The sequence below is a fragment of the Camarhynchus parvulus genome, chromosome 26, assembly GCF_901933205.1.
Source record: "Camarhynchus parvulus chromosome 26, STF_HiC, whole genome shotgun sequence".
NCBI classification, from domain to species: Eukaryota; Metazoa; Chordata; class Aves; order Passeriformes; family Thraupidae; genus Camarhynchus; species Camarhynchus parvulus.
This window is the reverse complement of record NC_044596.1, coordinates 4,396,200-4,410,777: the sequence shown is the minus strand read 5'-3', so window position 1 is coordinate 4,410,777 and position 14,578 is coordinate 4,396,200. Positions and strand designations below refer to the sequence as shown.

The window sequence follows — 14,578 nt, the reverse complement described above, 5'->3', positions numbered from 1 at the left end:
TTGGGGACTGTCCCCTCTTGGGGCTGCCATCCTTGGGGACGTTATCAGGGATTGTCTCTTCGTGTCCTGTCCTTTTAGGGCTGCCATTCACGGGGAATTATCTGGGACTGTCCCCCCTTTTTGGGGCTGCCATCCCTCAGGACTTTATTGGGATTGTCCCCCCTTTTTGGGGCTGCCATTCATGGGGACTTTATTAGGGACTGTCCCCCCTTTTTGGGGCTGCCATCCCTCAGGACTTTATTGGGACTGTCCCCCCTTTTTGGGGCTGCCATTCCTGGGGACTTTATTGAGACTGTGTCCCCTTTTGGTGCTGCCATCCTTGGGGACTTTATCAGGGGGTTGTCCCCCATTTTTAGGGCTGTCATCCCTGGGGACTTTATCAGGGATTGTCCCCTATTTTTGGGGCTGCCATTCATGGGGAATTATCCGGGACTGTCCCCCCTTTTTGGGGCTGCCATCCCTCAGGACTTTATTGGGATTGTCCCCCATTTTTGGGGCTGCCATTCATGGGGACGTTATCGGGATTGTCCCCTCTTGGGGCTGCTATTCTTGGGCACTTTATTGGGACTGTGTCCCCTTTTGGGGCTGCTACCATCCCTGGGGACTTTATTGGGATTGTCCCCCCTTTTTGGGGCTGCCATTTTTGGGGACTTTATCAGGGATTGTCCCCCATTTTTGGGGCTGCCATTCTTGAGAACTTTATTGGGACTGTGTCCCCTTTTGGTGCTGCCATCATTGGGGACTTTATTGGGATTGTCCCCCCTTTTTGGGGCTGCCATCCATGGGGACGTTATCGGGATTGTCCCCTCATTTGTGGCTGCCATTCTTGGGGACTTTATTGGGACTGTGTCCCCTTTTTGGGGCTGCCATCCTTGGGGACTTTATTGGGATTGTCCCCTATTTTTGGGGCTGCCATCCTTGGGGACTTTATTGCGGACTGTATGCCCTCTCCTGCCCCGCTCCCAACTCTGGATTTCCAAAAAGGGCAGGAATTGTCCCAAAAAAAGGCAGGAGCTGTCCCAGAATCAGCAGCTCAAAAAGGAAAAAAAAAAACCAGCAAAAAAACCCCAGCTTGGATCCATCTCCTCCTCCCTTGGGATCCCAAAACTCCAGGCAGGGATGGGGGGAGGCAGAAATTTCTGAGTGCCTGGGACCAGCCCGGAGCAGGGGGGATTTTTGGGGGGGTTTTTTTGGAGGAGATTTTTGGGGGGATTTTCAGAGCTGAGGGGTGGGAAAATCGCCATGAATTCATTCAGCGCTGCTGATTTGGTTGGTGAATGAAGAAATAATCGGAATTTCTCCGTGCCAACGTGCCCTCTGCTGGCAGCGGGGCTCCTTGCAAAATGGGGGAGAAATCGCGATAAATCACGATCAAATGTGGGATAAACCACGATCAAAATGTGGGATAAATCACAATAAATCATGTTCAAAATGTGGGATAAATCATGTTCAAAATGTGGTATAAACCATGATAAATCACAATCAAAATGTGGTATAAACCATGATAAATCATGACCAAAATGTGGGACAAATCACAACCAAAACGTGGGATAAATCACAAAATAAATCACAATCAAAATGTGGGAGAAATCACAATAAATCACAACCAAAATATGGGATAAACCACGACCAAAAAGTGGGATAAACCATGATCAAAATGTGCGATAAACCACGGTCAAAATGTGCGATAAACCACGGGTCAAAATGTGCGATAAACCACGGGTCAAAATGTGCGATAAATCACAAATAAATCATGACCAAAATGTGGGATAAATCACAAAATAAATCACGATCAAAATGCGGGATAAATCACGATAAATCAAAACCAAAATATGGGATAAACCATGATCAAAATGTGGGATAAACCACAATAAATCACGACCAAAATGTGGGAGAAATCACAATAAATCATGATCAAAATGTGGTATAAACCACAATAAATTATGACCAAAATATGGGATACACCACAATCAAAATGTGGGATAAACCACGATAAAGCATGACCAAATGTGGGATAAATCACAAAATAAATCACAATCAAATGGTGGGATAAATCACGATAAATCATGACCAAAATGTGGGATAAATCACGATTATCTCAAATCAGGGTGGTTTTTGTGCACTTTCCAGCCTAATTAGAAAGAAACGAGAGTTAATGAGTGGAGGAGGCAAAGTTTCATCGTGGCTCAAGGACAGCCCAGAATTAAGGAGCTCCAGGGATGCCGTAAATCAGAATAACATAAATTGGGATGTCATAAATAAATAAATAAAATCAATAAATAAAAATAAATAATATAAATATAAATATAAATATAAATATAAATATAAATATAAATATAAATATAAAATAATAAATAAATTGGGATTTATTTTATTATTAAAATATTATTTTATTTTATAATAAATCAGGATATCATAAATTGGGATGTCATAAATAAATATAATAAAATAATAATAAATAACATATTATATATAAAAAGATACATAAAATAATAAATAAATTGGGATGTCATAAATAAATAATAAATAATATATTTTATATACACACACACATATATAATATATATATATATATATAAATAGTAAATAATCTGGGATATCATAAATCAGGATATCATAAATTGGGATGTGATGAAATCAGGTTTCAATGGAGACTTTGCCGACTCAACAAAATCCTCGTGCTCCTCGTGTCCTGTCCGGGTTGGGATGGGCGGGACCATCAATCCCATCTCGTTCCGCCCCCTCGGGATTCCAGATGTGCGGGGGAAGGGGAGGGCGGGCGCATCCAGATGTTCCCCTCCCCCGCACTACAACTCCCACGATGCTCCGCGCGTCGCTACGCCTTCACTACAATTCCCACAATGCCCCGCGCGCCCGCCCACCGCCCCGCCCGCACCTGGCGCATGCGCACAGCTCCATATGGCTCCAAGATGGCTGACACAGCGTCCGGCGGCTCCGGCACGGTAACGGCGCCTGATCCCCGGGGCGCGGGGCCCTGAGGGCGGGTTCCCGGCGGGTTCCCGGCGGGTTCCCGGCGGGGCCGGGCGGGGCGGCAGCGCCCGATCCCTCCGGGGCGCGGAGGCGGCCGCGGCCAGGCCGCGGAGCGTGGAGGCGGCGGGTGGAGGGAGGGAGGCGCTGATTGGCTGGAGGGCCCGAGGGAAGGCGGGGTTTGATTGGCTGAGGATGGCGCGCTGCAATTGGCTGGGGGGGGACGGGGGGTTTCCTTAAAGGGGCCGCGTCCAAAAAGTGTCTGGGAGGTTCTATAAGGACGCGTGTGTAAATGTATGTATTTATATAAATATTTATATATATATATAAAATATATACACACGTGCCCATGTGAGTGTATAGGGCACACGTGTATATGTGTGTGTACCTGTGTTCCTGCTGTGTCAGCCTTCCCATCACCTGCTCCCAAACCTTTTTCAATCCTTGCTCCATGTTCCTTCCCAGTCTCTGCTCCATGGTCCTTCCACCTGCTCGGTGACCCTTCCCAGTCCCAGCTCCCAAACCCTTCCATTCCCTGCTCCCTGCCCCATCCCATTCAGTGGATCTCATTCAATGGATCCCATCCCATCCCATCCCCCATCCCATCCCATCCCATGGATCCCATGGATCTCTGACTGTGTTTTTCCCTGCCAGAGGGGCAGCAAGCAGGCTGGCACCCCCGCAGACAATTACCAGCTGGCGCGGCGCCGCACGCTGCAGGTGGTTGTGAGCTCGCTGCTGACCGAGGCCGGCTTTGAGAGCGCCGAGAAGGCGGCGGTGGAGACGCTCACCGAGATGATCCAGAGCTGTGAGTGCCCCCTGCCCGCCCAGGAGGGGCTGGGTCCTGCTTTTCACACAGACACAGGGTGGGGAGAGAGCTGACAGGGCGTGGAGTGCAGCTCAGCTCTGACGCCGCAGATAAATCCCAAAAATCAGCCCCTAAATCCAAGGCACCAATCCCAAAAATCATCCCCAAGTCCAAGGCACCAATCCCAAAAATCAGCCCCCAAATCCAAGGCACAAATCCCAAAAATCAGCCCCCAATGGCTGCAATCAGTCCATGGCACAAATACCAAAATCAGCCTCAGTTCAAGGCACCAGTCCCTGGAATCAGCCCCCAATTCAAGGCACAAATTCCAAATATCAGTCCAAATCCAAGGCAGCAATCCCAAAAATCATCCCCAAATCCAAGGCACTAATCCCAAAAATCAGCCCCCAGTCCCAAAAATCAGCCCCCCCAGTTCAAGGCACCAATTCCTGCAATCAGCCCCTAATCCAAGGCACAAATCCCAAAAATCATCCCCAAATCCAAGGCATCAATCCCTGGAATCAGCCCCCAGTTCAAGGCACAAATCCCAAAAATCAGCCCCAAATCCAAGGCACCAATTCCTGCAGTCAACCCCAATGCAAGGCAGCAATCCCAAAAATCCAAGGCACAAATTCCTGGAATCAGCCCCAATCCAAGGCAGCAATCGCAAAAATCATCCCCAAATCCAAGGCACTGATCCCAAAAATCATCCCCAAATCCAAGGCATCAATCCCTGGGATCAGCCCCTAATTCAAGGCACTAATCCCACAAATCAGCCCCCAATTCAAGGCACTAATCCCAAAAATTAGCCCCCAATCCCAAAAATCAGCCCCCCAGTTCCAGGCACCAATTCCTGCAATCAGCCCCCAGTCCAAGGCAGCAATCCCAAAAATCAGCCCCAGTTCATGGCACAAATCCCAAAAATCATCCCCTAATCCAAGGCACCAATCCCTGGATTCAGCCCCCAGTTCCCCATCCCTGGAGCTGCCCCAGCTGTGAGAATTCCATCCCTGCTGGTTTTTTTCCCTGCAGATATCTCAGAGATTGGGAGGAGTGCCAAGTCCTACTGCGAGCACACAGCCAGGACCCAGCCCACGCTCTCGGACATCGTGGTCACCCTGGTGGAGATGGGTGAGCAGCTCCCTCTTCCCACCCCTCCCACCTCTGGATTGGGAAATTTTCCCCCCAAAAATCTGGGATTTGGTGTTCACAGAGTCCCAGGGCGAGGGGAAGAGATGAGAATCTTGAGTCCATGTTTCAGAAGGCTGATTTATTATTTTGTGATTGTCACAGACACATTTTATGGAAAATCCTGTCCTTAGGATTTTTCCTCCTGAGAAGCTGAGAGGCCTCAGGAACAAAATGTAAATAATAATTATCTGCTGCTGTGGGATGCAACAGATGCATCTTTGATTAATCTCATGTGGTTGTTTTTAATTAATGGCCAATCGCAGTCCAGCTGTCTCAGACTCTGAGAGTCACATGCTTTTGTTATTAATTCCATTCTTTTTCCTGTTCCTTTCTGAGCCTTCTGATGAAATCCTTTCTTCTATTCTTTTAGTATGGTTTTAATAGATATATAATATAATATAATATAATTAATTAATGTAATGTAATTATATAATTAATTAATATATTAATATATATAAGTAATATAATATATTATTAATTATATAATTAATATAATATAAATAATTGTAATATAATATAATGTAATATAATATAATGTAATGTAATATAATATAATATAATATAATGTAATGTAATGTAATATAATGTAATATAATATAATATAATATAATATAATATAATATAATATAATATAATATAATATAATATAATATAATATAATATAATATAATATAATATAATATAATATAATATAATAATAAATCAGCCTTCTGAAACATGGAATCAGATCCTCGTCTCTTCCCTCATCCTGAGACCCCTGTGAACACCACCACAGATTATCTATATTATATTAAAACTATACTAAAAGAATAGAAAAAGGTTTTAATCAGAAGGTTTGAAAGAAAAAGAATGGAATGATAATAAAATCTTGTATCTGACTGGAGAGTCTGAGACAGCTGGACTGCGATTGGCCATTAATCAGAAACAACCACATGAGATTAATCAAAGATGCATCTGTTGCATTCTACAGCAGCAGATAATCATTGTTAAATTTTTTCTGAGGCCTCTCAGCTTCTCAGGAGAAAAAATCCTAAGGAAAGGATTTTTCATAAAACACGTCCCTGACAGGTGCCCTGTGCTGTGGCCGCACACAGCTGATGCTTTTCCATGATCCTCCCCATGATCTGCTCCCCTGGCCCGTCCCTTTCTCGTTTAAATTGGAAAAAAATCTGGATTTGGACAGGATGAATTCCTCTTTTCCTCTTTTGTCTTCCAGGCTTCAACGTGGAAACCCTTCCTGCCTACGCCAAGCGTTCCCAGAGGATGGTGATCACTGCCCGTACGTGGGGCGCCTCTCCCGGGCCGGCAGCAGCCTGGGATCCCTGGGATTCCTCTCTGCTGCCTCCCAGGCAGCTCCCGAGGAGCTTTCTGTGCGACAGCGCCAGGAATTCGGGGCTCCTGGGTTGGGGTGAAGGCACCGGGGTCACTCGGGAGGGGATTTGCCTGCAGGGCTCAAGGGATCCTGTTCCCGTCTGGGATCCAATCCCAAGGTCATGGAGGGGGTCAGGGATGGGGTCAGAGCTTTGGGGGGACCCTGGGCAGGAGGATTCCGGTGTTTTCCCTGATTCCTGTGGGTTTTTCCCCCGATTCCTGTGTGCTCCCTGATTCCTGTGGGTTTTTTCCCCTGATTCCTGTGGTTTTTTCCCCTGATTCCTGTGATTTTTTCCCCTGATTCCTGTGGTTTTTTTCCCTGATTCCTGTGGTTTTTTTCCCTGATTCCTGTGGTTTTTTTTCCCTGATTCCTGTGGTTTTTTTTCCCTGATTCCTGTGTAGTGTTTCCCCGATTCCTTTGTTGTTTCCCCTCATTCCTGTGTGTTCCCTGATTCCTGTGGGGTTTTTTTCCCTGATTCCTGTGGTGTTTTCCCTCATTCCTGTGTTTCCCCTGATCCCTTTGTTGTTTTCCCTGATTCCTCTGCTGTTTTCCTTGATCCCTGTGTTTTCCCTGATTCCTGTGATTTTTTTCCCCTGATTCCTGTGGGTGTTTTTCCCTGATTCCTGTGTTATTTCCCCTGATTCCTGTGCTGTTTTCCCTGATTCCTGTGGGTTTTCCCCGATTCCTCTGCTGTTTTCCTTTATCCCTGTTTTTGTTTTCCCTAATTTCTGTGTTTCTCCTGATTCCTGTGATTTTTTCCCCTGATTCCTGTGGGTTTTTCCCTGATCCCTGTGGTGTTTTTCCCCTGATTCCTGTGGTGTTTTCCCTCATTCCTGTGTTTCCCCTGATTCCTTTGTTGTTTTTCCTGATTCCTCTGCTGTTTTCCTTGATCCCTGTGTTTTCCCTGATTCCTGTTTTTGTTTTCCCTAATTTCTCTGTTTCTCCTGATTCCTGTGGGTTTTTTCCCCTGATTCCTGTGATTTTTTCCCCTGATTCCTGTGGGGTTTTTTTCCCTGATTCCTGTGGTTTTTTTTCCCTGATTCCTGTGGTGTTTTCCCTCATTCCTGTGTTTCCCCTGATCCCTTTGTTGTTTTCCCTCATTCCTGTGGGTTTTCCCTCATTCCTCTGCTGTTTTTCTTGATCCCTGTGTTTTCCCTGATTCCTGTTTCTGTTTTCCCTAATTTCTGTGTTTCTCCTGATCCCTGTGGTGTTTTTCCCCCGATTCCTGTGGGTTTTTCCCCTGATTCCTGTGGTTTTTTTTCCCTGATTCCTGTGGGTTTTTCCCTGATTCCTGTGGTTTTTTTCCCTGATTCCTGTGGTGTTTTCCCTCATTCCTGTGTTTCCCCTGATTCCTTTGTTGTTTTCCCTGATTCCTCTGCTGTTTTCCTTGATCCCTGTGTTTTCCCTGATTCCTGTTTTTGTTTTCCCTAATTTCTCTGTTTCTCCTGATTCCTGTGGGTTTTTTCCCCTGATTCCTGTGATTTTTTCCCCTGATTCCTGTGGGTTTTTCCCCTGATTCCTGTGGGGTTTTTTCCCTGATTGCTGTGGTGTTTTCCCTCATTCCTGTGTTTCCCCTGATCCCTTTGTTGTTTTCCCTGATTCCTGTGGGTTTTCCCTCATTCCTCTGCTGTTTTTCTTGATCCCTGTGTTTTCCCTGATTCCTGTTTTTGTTTTCCCTAATTTCTGTGTTTCTCCTGATCCCTGTGGTGTTTTTCCCTGATTCCTGTGGGTTTTTTCCCCTGATTCCTGTGGGTTTTTCCCCTGATTCCTGTGGGTTTTTCCCCCTGATTCCTGTGGTGTTTTTCCCCTGATTCCTGTGGTGTTTTTCCCCTGATTCCTGTGGGGTTTTTCCCCTGATTCCTGTGGGTTTTTTCCCTGATTCCTGTGGGGTTTTTCCCCTGATTCCTGTGGGGTTTTTCCCCTGATTCCTGTGGGTTTTTCCCCTGATTCCTGTGCTGTTTTCCCCTGCAGCTCCAGTGACAAACCAGCCTGTGACCCCCAAAGCCCTGACAGCTGGGCAGAACAAGCCTCACCCACCCCACATTCCTGGCCACTTCCCAGAGTTCCCAGATCCTCACACCTACATCAAGACTCCAGTGAGTGAAAACAACATTTTTGTGCTGTTTGGGGTCTCTCTGAATTCCAGGAATTGGGGTGGTTTTGCTGCAGTGCTGCTGCCATTTATCCAAAATATTCCTGCTGACCTGACACATTCCTTCTTTGAGGGTTGTGGGCATCCCTTGCCACCCAGAAATCAGCCAGAATCCCTGGATTTCTCATTTTTGTGCTGGCTGGGATCTGTTTGAAGTCCAGAATGCCAGAAGTGGTGTTTTTTACTTCAGTGCTGGTGCTATTCATCCAGAGTATTGTTTTCCTGGCTTTGAATATTCCTTGTTTGTGGGTTGTGGGCATTCCTTGGGATGGGATCCTTCCATTACCTGCTCCCAGACCATTCCCAGTGCAGAATCCCTGGATTTTTGCCTGCTGGACTCTAACTGTCCAAAACCCTGGAGGAGCTGAAGAGCAGAACCTGCAGCTGCTCCATCCCTGGGAAGTTTGAAGGAGGAGCTGCTCCACAACTCCTCCATCCCTGTGAAGTTTGGGAATGGAGCTGCTCCATCCCTGGGATGTTTGAAGGTGGAGCTGCTCAATTCCTGTGAAGTTTGGAGGTGGAGCTGCTCCATCCCTGGGATGTTTGGAGGTGGAGCTGCTCCATCCCTGGGATGTTTGTTTGGAAGTGAAGCTGCTCCATCCCTGGGATGTTTGGAGGTGGAACTGCTCCATCCCTCGCATGTTTGTTTGGAAGTGAAGCTGCTCCATCCCTGGGATGTTTGGAGGTGGAGCTGCTCAATTCCTGTGATGTTTGGGAGCTGCTCCATCCCTGGGATGTTTGGAGGTGAAGCTGCTCCATCGCTGTGATGTTTGGAGGTGGAGCTGCTCAGTCCCTGTGATGTTTGGAGGTGGAGCTGTTCTCTAACTCGTCCCTGCTGTCCCCCCGCGCAGACGTACCGGGAGCCGGTGTCCGATTACCAGGTGCTGCGGGAGAAGGCGGCGTCGCAGCGCCGGGACGTGGAGAGGGCCCTCACCCGCTTCATGGCCAAGACTGGCGAGACCCAGAGCCTCTTCAAGGACGATGTCAGCACATTCCCACGTCAGTCACTCCATGGTTTCACCTCCCTGCAGGCTTTGGGAATCATCCCGTGGTGGTGCTGGCCCCACTGAGGCGCTCACGGGTGTGGGAATCCCTAAAATCAGAGGGTTTGGGGAAAGGATTTGAGGATTGCCACAATGGAAGGTTGGGAAAGGAGGGATTTGGGGGTTAAAATGGGGAGGAAAAGCAGAAAGCAGCTCCTCAAGGTTCCCTTTTATCTCCTGGTGGAGAAGGCCTAAAATCCAAATCTCATCCCAAATCCAAATCTCATCCCAATCCTGGCATCATCCCTGTAACCTCAGCAAGGAATTTCTTCTCCCTGACATATTCCTGGAAAATTTTCCTGTCTCTCTGCCTGCAGAGCAGAGATGAGAATTCCCATTTCCCAAGGCTTGCTGACCCCACAACTTCATTTAAGAGGAGCCCAAAATCTTCATTTAAGAGGAGCCCAATCTCCCAGATATTTGGGATTTCATGGTGAAGCTCAGGAAGGATTTTCTGTGTTGGAACACTGCTGGAAACATGAAGAGATTTAGAAAATTGGGAAGGAGAGAGTGCCATCTTTTAAGGATCAGAAAATTGGGAAATAGAGAGTGCCATCTTTTAGGGATCAGAAAATTGGGAAATAGAGAGTGCCATCTTTTAGGGATCAGAAAATTGGGAAATAATAGAGACTGCCATCTTTCAGGGATCAGGATTTCCTTCCTGATCCTTTGGAACAGCAGGAAAAGGAAATGTATCCAAAAAAAGGAAAAGGAAAATGAAATGTGCCCAAACCCAGAACCAGCGAAATGTTTGATCTCCGTAACTTCGTCCCTAATTTCTGAGGGCAGGACTTTCTCCCAGCTTGCTGACTGTGTCTCCTCTTTTCCCTGCTGCCAGTGATTGCTGCCAGGCCCTTCACCGTGCCCTACCTGACAGCTCTGCTGCCCTCGGAGCTGGAGATGCAGCAGATGGAGGAGACGGATTCCTCGGAGCAGGACGAGCAGACGGACACCGAGAACCTCCCGCTGCACATGAGCACGGTGGGGCCACCCTGGGGGGCTCCTGGGGCCATTCCTGCACCTTGGACACCTGGCTCTGCCTCCTGGGGGACGGGAAATGATGGAACTGAGCAGTGTCAGGGTTCCCCAGTTTGGAATTCTGGCTTTGCCTCTTGGAAAATGGGGAATGGGGAATGGGAAATGGAACGGAATATTGTCAGGGTTCTCCAGTTTGGAAAACCTGGCTCTGCCTCCTGGGAAATGGGAAAGGATGGAAGTGAGCAGTGTCAGGGTTTCTTGAAATTGGAATTCTGGCTCTCCCTCCTGGGAAATGGGAAGTGGGAAATGGAACTGAGCAGTGTCAGGGTTCCCCAGTTTGGAAAACCTGACTCTGTTTCCTGGGAAATGGGAAATGGAACTGAACATTTGTCAGGGTTCTCCAGCTTGGAATTCTGGCTGTGTTTCCTGGGAAATGGGAAATGGAACTGAAGATTGTCAGGGTTCTTGAGCTTGGAAAACCTAGCTCTGTTTCCTGGGAAATGGATCTAACCATTGTCCTGGTTCTCCAGCTCCCTGCAGAGTCCTGTGCAGAACGAGGCCGAGCTGGAGCTTTCAGGACATCCCGAATTTTCATCTTCCCAAGGGATTTTCCTGTCTCACAAACCAGGAGGCCTGGCCTCTGATGCAGCTCCTTGTGTGCTTGGTTGTTCATTGTCCCTCCTGCCCACAGCTTCTGGGCTTTGAACTTTGAATCCTGGAATAGTTTGGGTGGAGTAGGACCATAAAAACCCTGTCCCATGGGCAGGGACACCTTCCCCTACCCCAGGATTGCTCCAGCCTGGCTTTGGACACTTCCAGAGATGGAGCAGCCACGGATTCTGTGAGCAGAAAGATTTCCACGCCTGACTTTGATTGATTTATTTTTTTTGTTTTTTCCACGGCAGGATGATGCCGGACCCGAGAAGGAGAACACCTCAGTGCTGCAGCAGAGCAGCTCCCTGGCAGGCAGCAGGAACGGTGAGGAGAACGTCATCGACAACCCCTACCTGAGGCCCGTCAAGAAACCCAAAATCCGCAGGAAGAAGTGAGGGAGGAATTCCCAAAATATTCCCTGGGCTCAGGAGAGGCAGCCCAGCTGAGGAGGGGTCTCTGAGCCTGGTGAACCCCACTCCCACCCTGCTGTCCCTCTGCTCGCTGCCGTGCTCCAGGAGAAACACCTGGGAATTGTCTGGGGGGCTTTGGTTCCACTCTGGGGGGATTTAATTCCTGAGGAGCTGAGAGAGCCAGGGCTTGGAGGGGCTGGGCTTGGAGAACCCAGGGATGGATTTGGATTTGGAGCACCTGAGGGTTGGATTTGGAGGGACACAGGGGTTGGATTTGGATTTAGATTCGGAGGACACGGGTTGGATTTGGAAGACACAGGAGCTGGAGCTGAGGGATCCAGGGCTTGGAGGGACACAGGGTTGGATTTGGAGAACCCAGGGGTTGGATTTGGAGGATACAGGGGTTGGGGTTGGATTTGGAGGATACAGGGGTTGGATGTGGATTTGGATTTAGATTTAGATTTGGATTTGGAGGACCCAGGGTTGGATTTGGATTTGGGAGACACAGGGTTGGATTTGGATTTGGAGGAACAAGGGATTGGATTTGGAGGGACCCAGCGGTTGGATTTGGATTTAGAGGACACAGGAATTAGATTTGGATTTGAATTTAAATTTGAATTTGGAGAACCCAGGGGTTGGATTTGGATTTGGAGGACACAGGGGGTTGGGGTTGGATTTGGAGGACACAGGGTTGGATTTGGAGGACACAGGGTTGGATTTGGATTTGGAGGACACAGGAGCTGGAGCTGAGGGACTCGGGGATTGGATTTGGCTTTGGAGAACCCAGGGGTTGGGGTTGGATTTGGATTTTGAGGACACAGGGTTGGATTTGGAGGACACAAAGGCTGGAGCTGTGGGACCCAGGGATTGGGATTGTATTTGGGGGACCCAGCCTTTATTTCCTTCCTTTATTTCCTTTATTTCCTCCCTTTATTTCCTCCTTTATTCCCTTTATTTCCTCCTTTATTCCCTTTATTTCCTTCCTTTATTTCCTTTATTTCCTCCCTTTATTTCCTCCTTTATTCCCTTTATTTCCTTCCTTTATTTCCTTTATTTCCTCCCTTTATTTCCTCCTTTATTCCCTTTATTTCCATGCCACTGTTGTCATTATTGGCTGGTCCTGGACGGCTTTGCTTTCATTTCACTTCAGCATTTTTTTAGGTAAAATAAAGAAGAAAAATCTTCTTTATTTTTTGGGTTAAAGAAAAACCAAAAAAAGGTTTTCTTTGGTTTCTTTAGAAAACCCATTTGGGTTTTCTTTGACCCAAAATCTGGGTTCAGTTTCCATCAGAAAAAGCTCCTGAGGTTTGGTCCAAAATCTTCCAAAAATTCCACTTTCACCTCCATGAAGTTAAAAGGATCCCACCCCCTCTTCCCCCAGGACAAAAAAATTTTAAAAAAGGTTTTTTTTCAATGATTTCCTGCCAAAAAACCCTGAAATTAAATCTCAAATCCCCCCCCTGTGTGTGCCACTGTCACTTCTGCTGGTGCCTTGCTTGTACAGAATGAAAAATGTACAGAACACCCTGTAAATATTTGTACATATCCAAAAATTTTATCTTTTTTTAACTTTTCTTTTTTGTTTTCTGCAAGGAGAAAAATCCCTTGCTGGGTAGGGGAAATAAAAAAAAGATGGAATGAAAATTGTAGTTTTTATGTTCATAATAAAAGAAATTTTATGTCCTTACGAGCAAATTGTGATTTTTGTGTTCATAAGAAAGGAATAATAATAATAATTTAGTAAAGGTATTTAGTATTATTTAATAAAAGTATTTAGTATTATTATGTTCCTTTATAAATTTAATAAAAATACATTTAAATTTAATAACAATTTAATAAAGGAATATAATAATAATTTATTGTGTTCATAATAAAAGGGATTTTATCTGAGAGAAATTTTAACTGTTAATTAAATTATTTTCAATTAAATTATTTATTTAATTTAATTTGAATTAGCAGTTGGGTCTGGAAATACAGAAATTATAGGTTTGAGGGGAAACAGCTGCCCCAACACCAGGAACTTTCTGTTTCAGGCCACATTTATTTTTGTGATTCTCAGTTTCAAGCAAATTTTATTTTTTTTAAATTAAGAATATTTTCATTTCAGCAGGGAAGGAGCCAAAATGCAAAAATTCACCTCTTTCCCTCAGATCTTTTCAGGGTGATTTTTTGGGCACAAAAACATAAAAAACTCTCTGAGCGTTAGAATTTGAAATGTAGGGAATTCTTGGAAAGTCATTTGGTTTATAAAATTATTTGGGATACGAAATTATTTGGTATATGAAAATATTTGATATATGAAATTATTTGGGATATAAAATTATTTGTATATAAAATTATTTGGTACATGAAAATATAGATGAAATTATTTGGTATATAAAATTATTTTGTATATAAATTTATTTTGGATATAAAATTATTTGGGATATAAAATTATTTGGGATATAAAATAATTTGGTTTATAACATTTTCTATATAAAATGATTTGGTATATAAAATTATGTGGGTTTATAATCTAAAGTTCAGAATTTAATGTAAGATATCTTTTGAGGCTTTAAAAAAACTTTTAAGTTCTAAAAGTGAGAATATAGATTTATAGTTTAGAGACGTGTTAAACTAAGTAAAAGTTTAGAATTTGAATTTTAATTTTGATTTTATGAATTTATCTATATATTTTAATATATTTTTCTATCTTATTATTTTAAGTTCATGACTATAATTTTTTTTTTAATATCTCCAACACATTTTAAACGCATCAAAACATTTTAAAACACCTTTGAATATTTTAAAACATTTTAAAAACAAATTCTGGTTTTCAATATCTTCCCACGTGGCTGCAATGGGGCTGAGAAGATTGAGGTGAGCAGAGCGAATTAAAAACACAAAAAACCATTTAAAACATTAAAAACCATTTAAAACATTAAAAACCATTTAAAATATTTGATTTATTCAGCCTGGAGCTGCGGGTGAGTGTCTCCAAAT

At 44.9% G+C, this 14,578-nt stretch overlaps 1 protein-coding gene across 1 annotated transcript; it reads left to right on the top strand.

Annotated features, from left to right (window-relative positions):
• The first annotated feature begins 2,895 nt into the window (after positions 1-2,895).
• On the top strand, positions 2,896-12,571 carry TAF8 (TATA-box binding protein associated factor 8). The gene is made up of 8 exons (XM_030965761.1): positions 2,896-2,963; positions 3,643-3,796; positions 4,829-4,927; positions 6,204-6,266; positions 8,331-8,455; positions 9,363-9,510; positions 10,393-10,535; positions 11,438-12,571. Exons 1-8 carry the CDS (start codon positions 2,904-2,906, stop codon positions 11,579-11,581), a joined length of 936 nt encoding a protein of 311 aa, XP_030821621.1. The 5' UTR covers positions 2,896-2,903; the 3' UTR covers positions 11,582-12,571.
• Positions 12,572-14,578: the final 2,007 nt, after the last annotated feature.

Bases quoted from the DNA above. Each gene is read 5' to 3' on its own strand.
- TAF8 (XM_030965761.1), top strand. From the start codon at position 2,904: ATGCGCACAGCTCCATATGGCTCCAAGATGGCTGACACAGCGTCCGGC. The intron at 6,267-8,330 runs GTACGTGGGGCG...TTTCCCCTGCAG, and splicing joins GAGGATGGTGATCACTGCCC to CTCCAGTGACAAACCAGCCT. The intron at 10,536-11,437 runs GTGGGGCCACCC...TTTCCACGGCAG, and splicing joins TCCCGCTGCACATGAGCACG to GATGATGCCGGACCCGAGAA.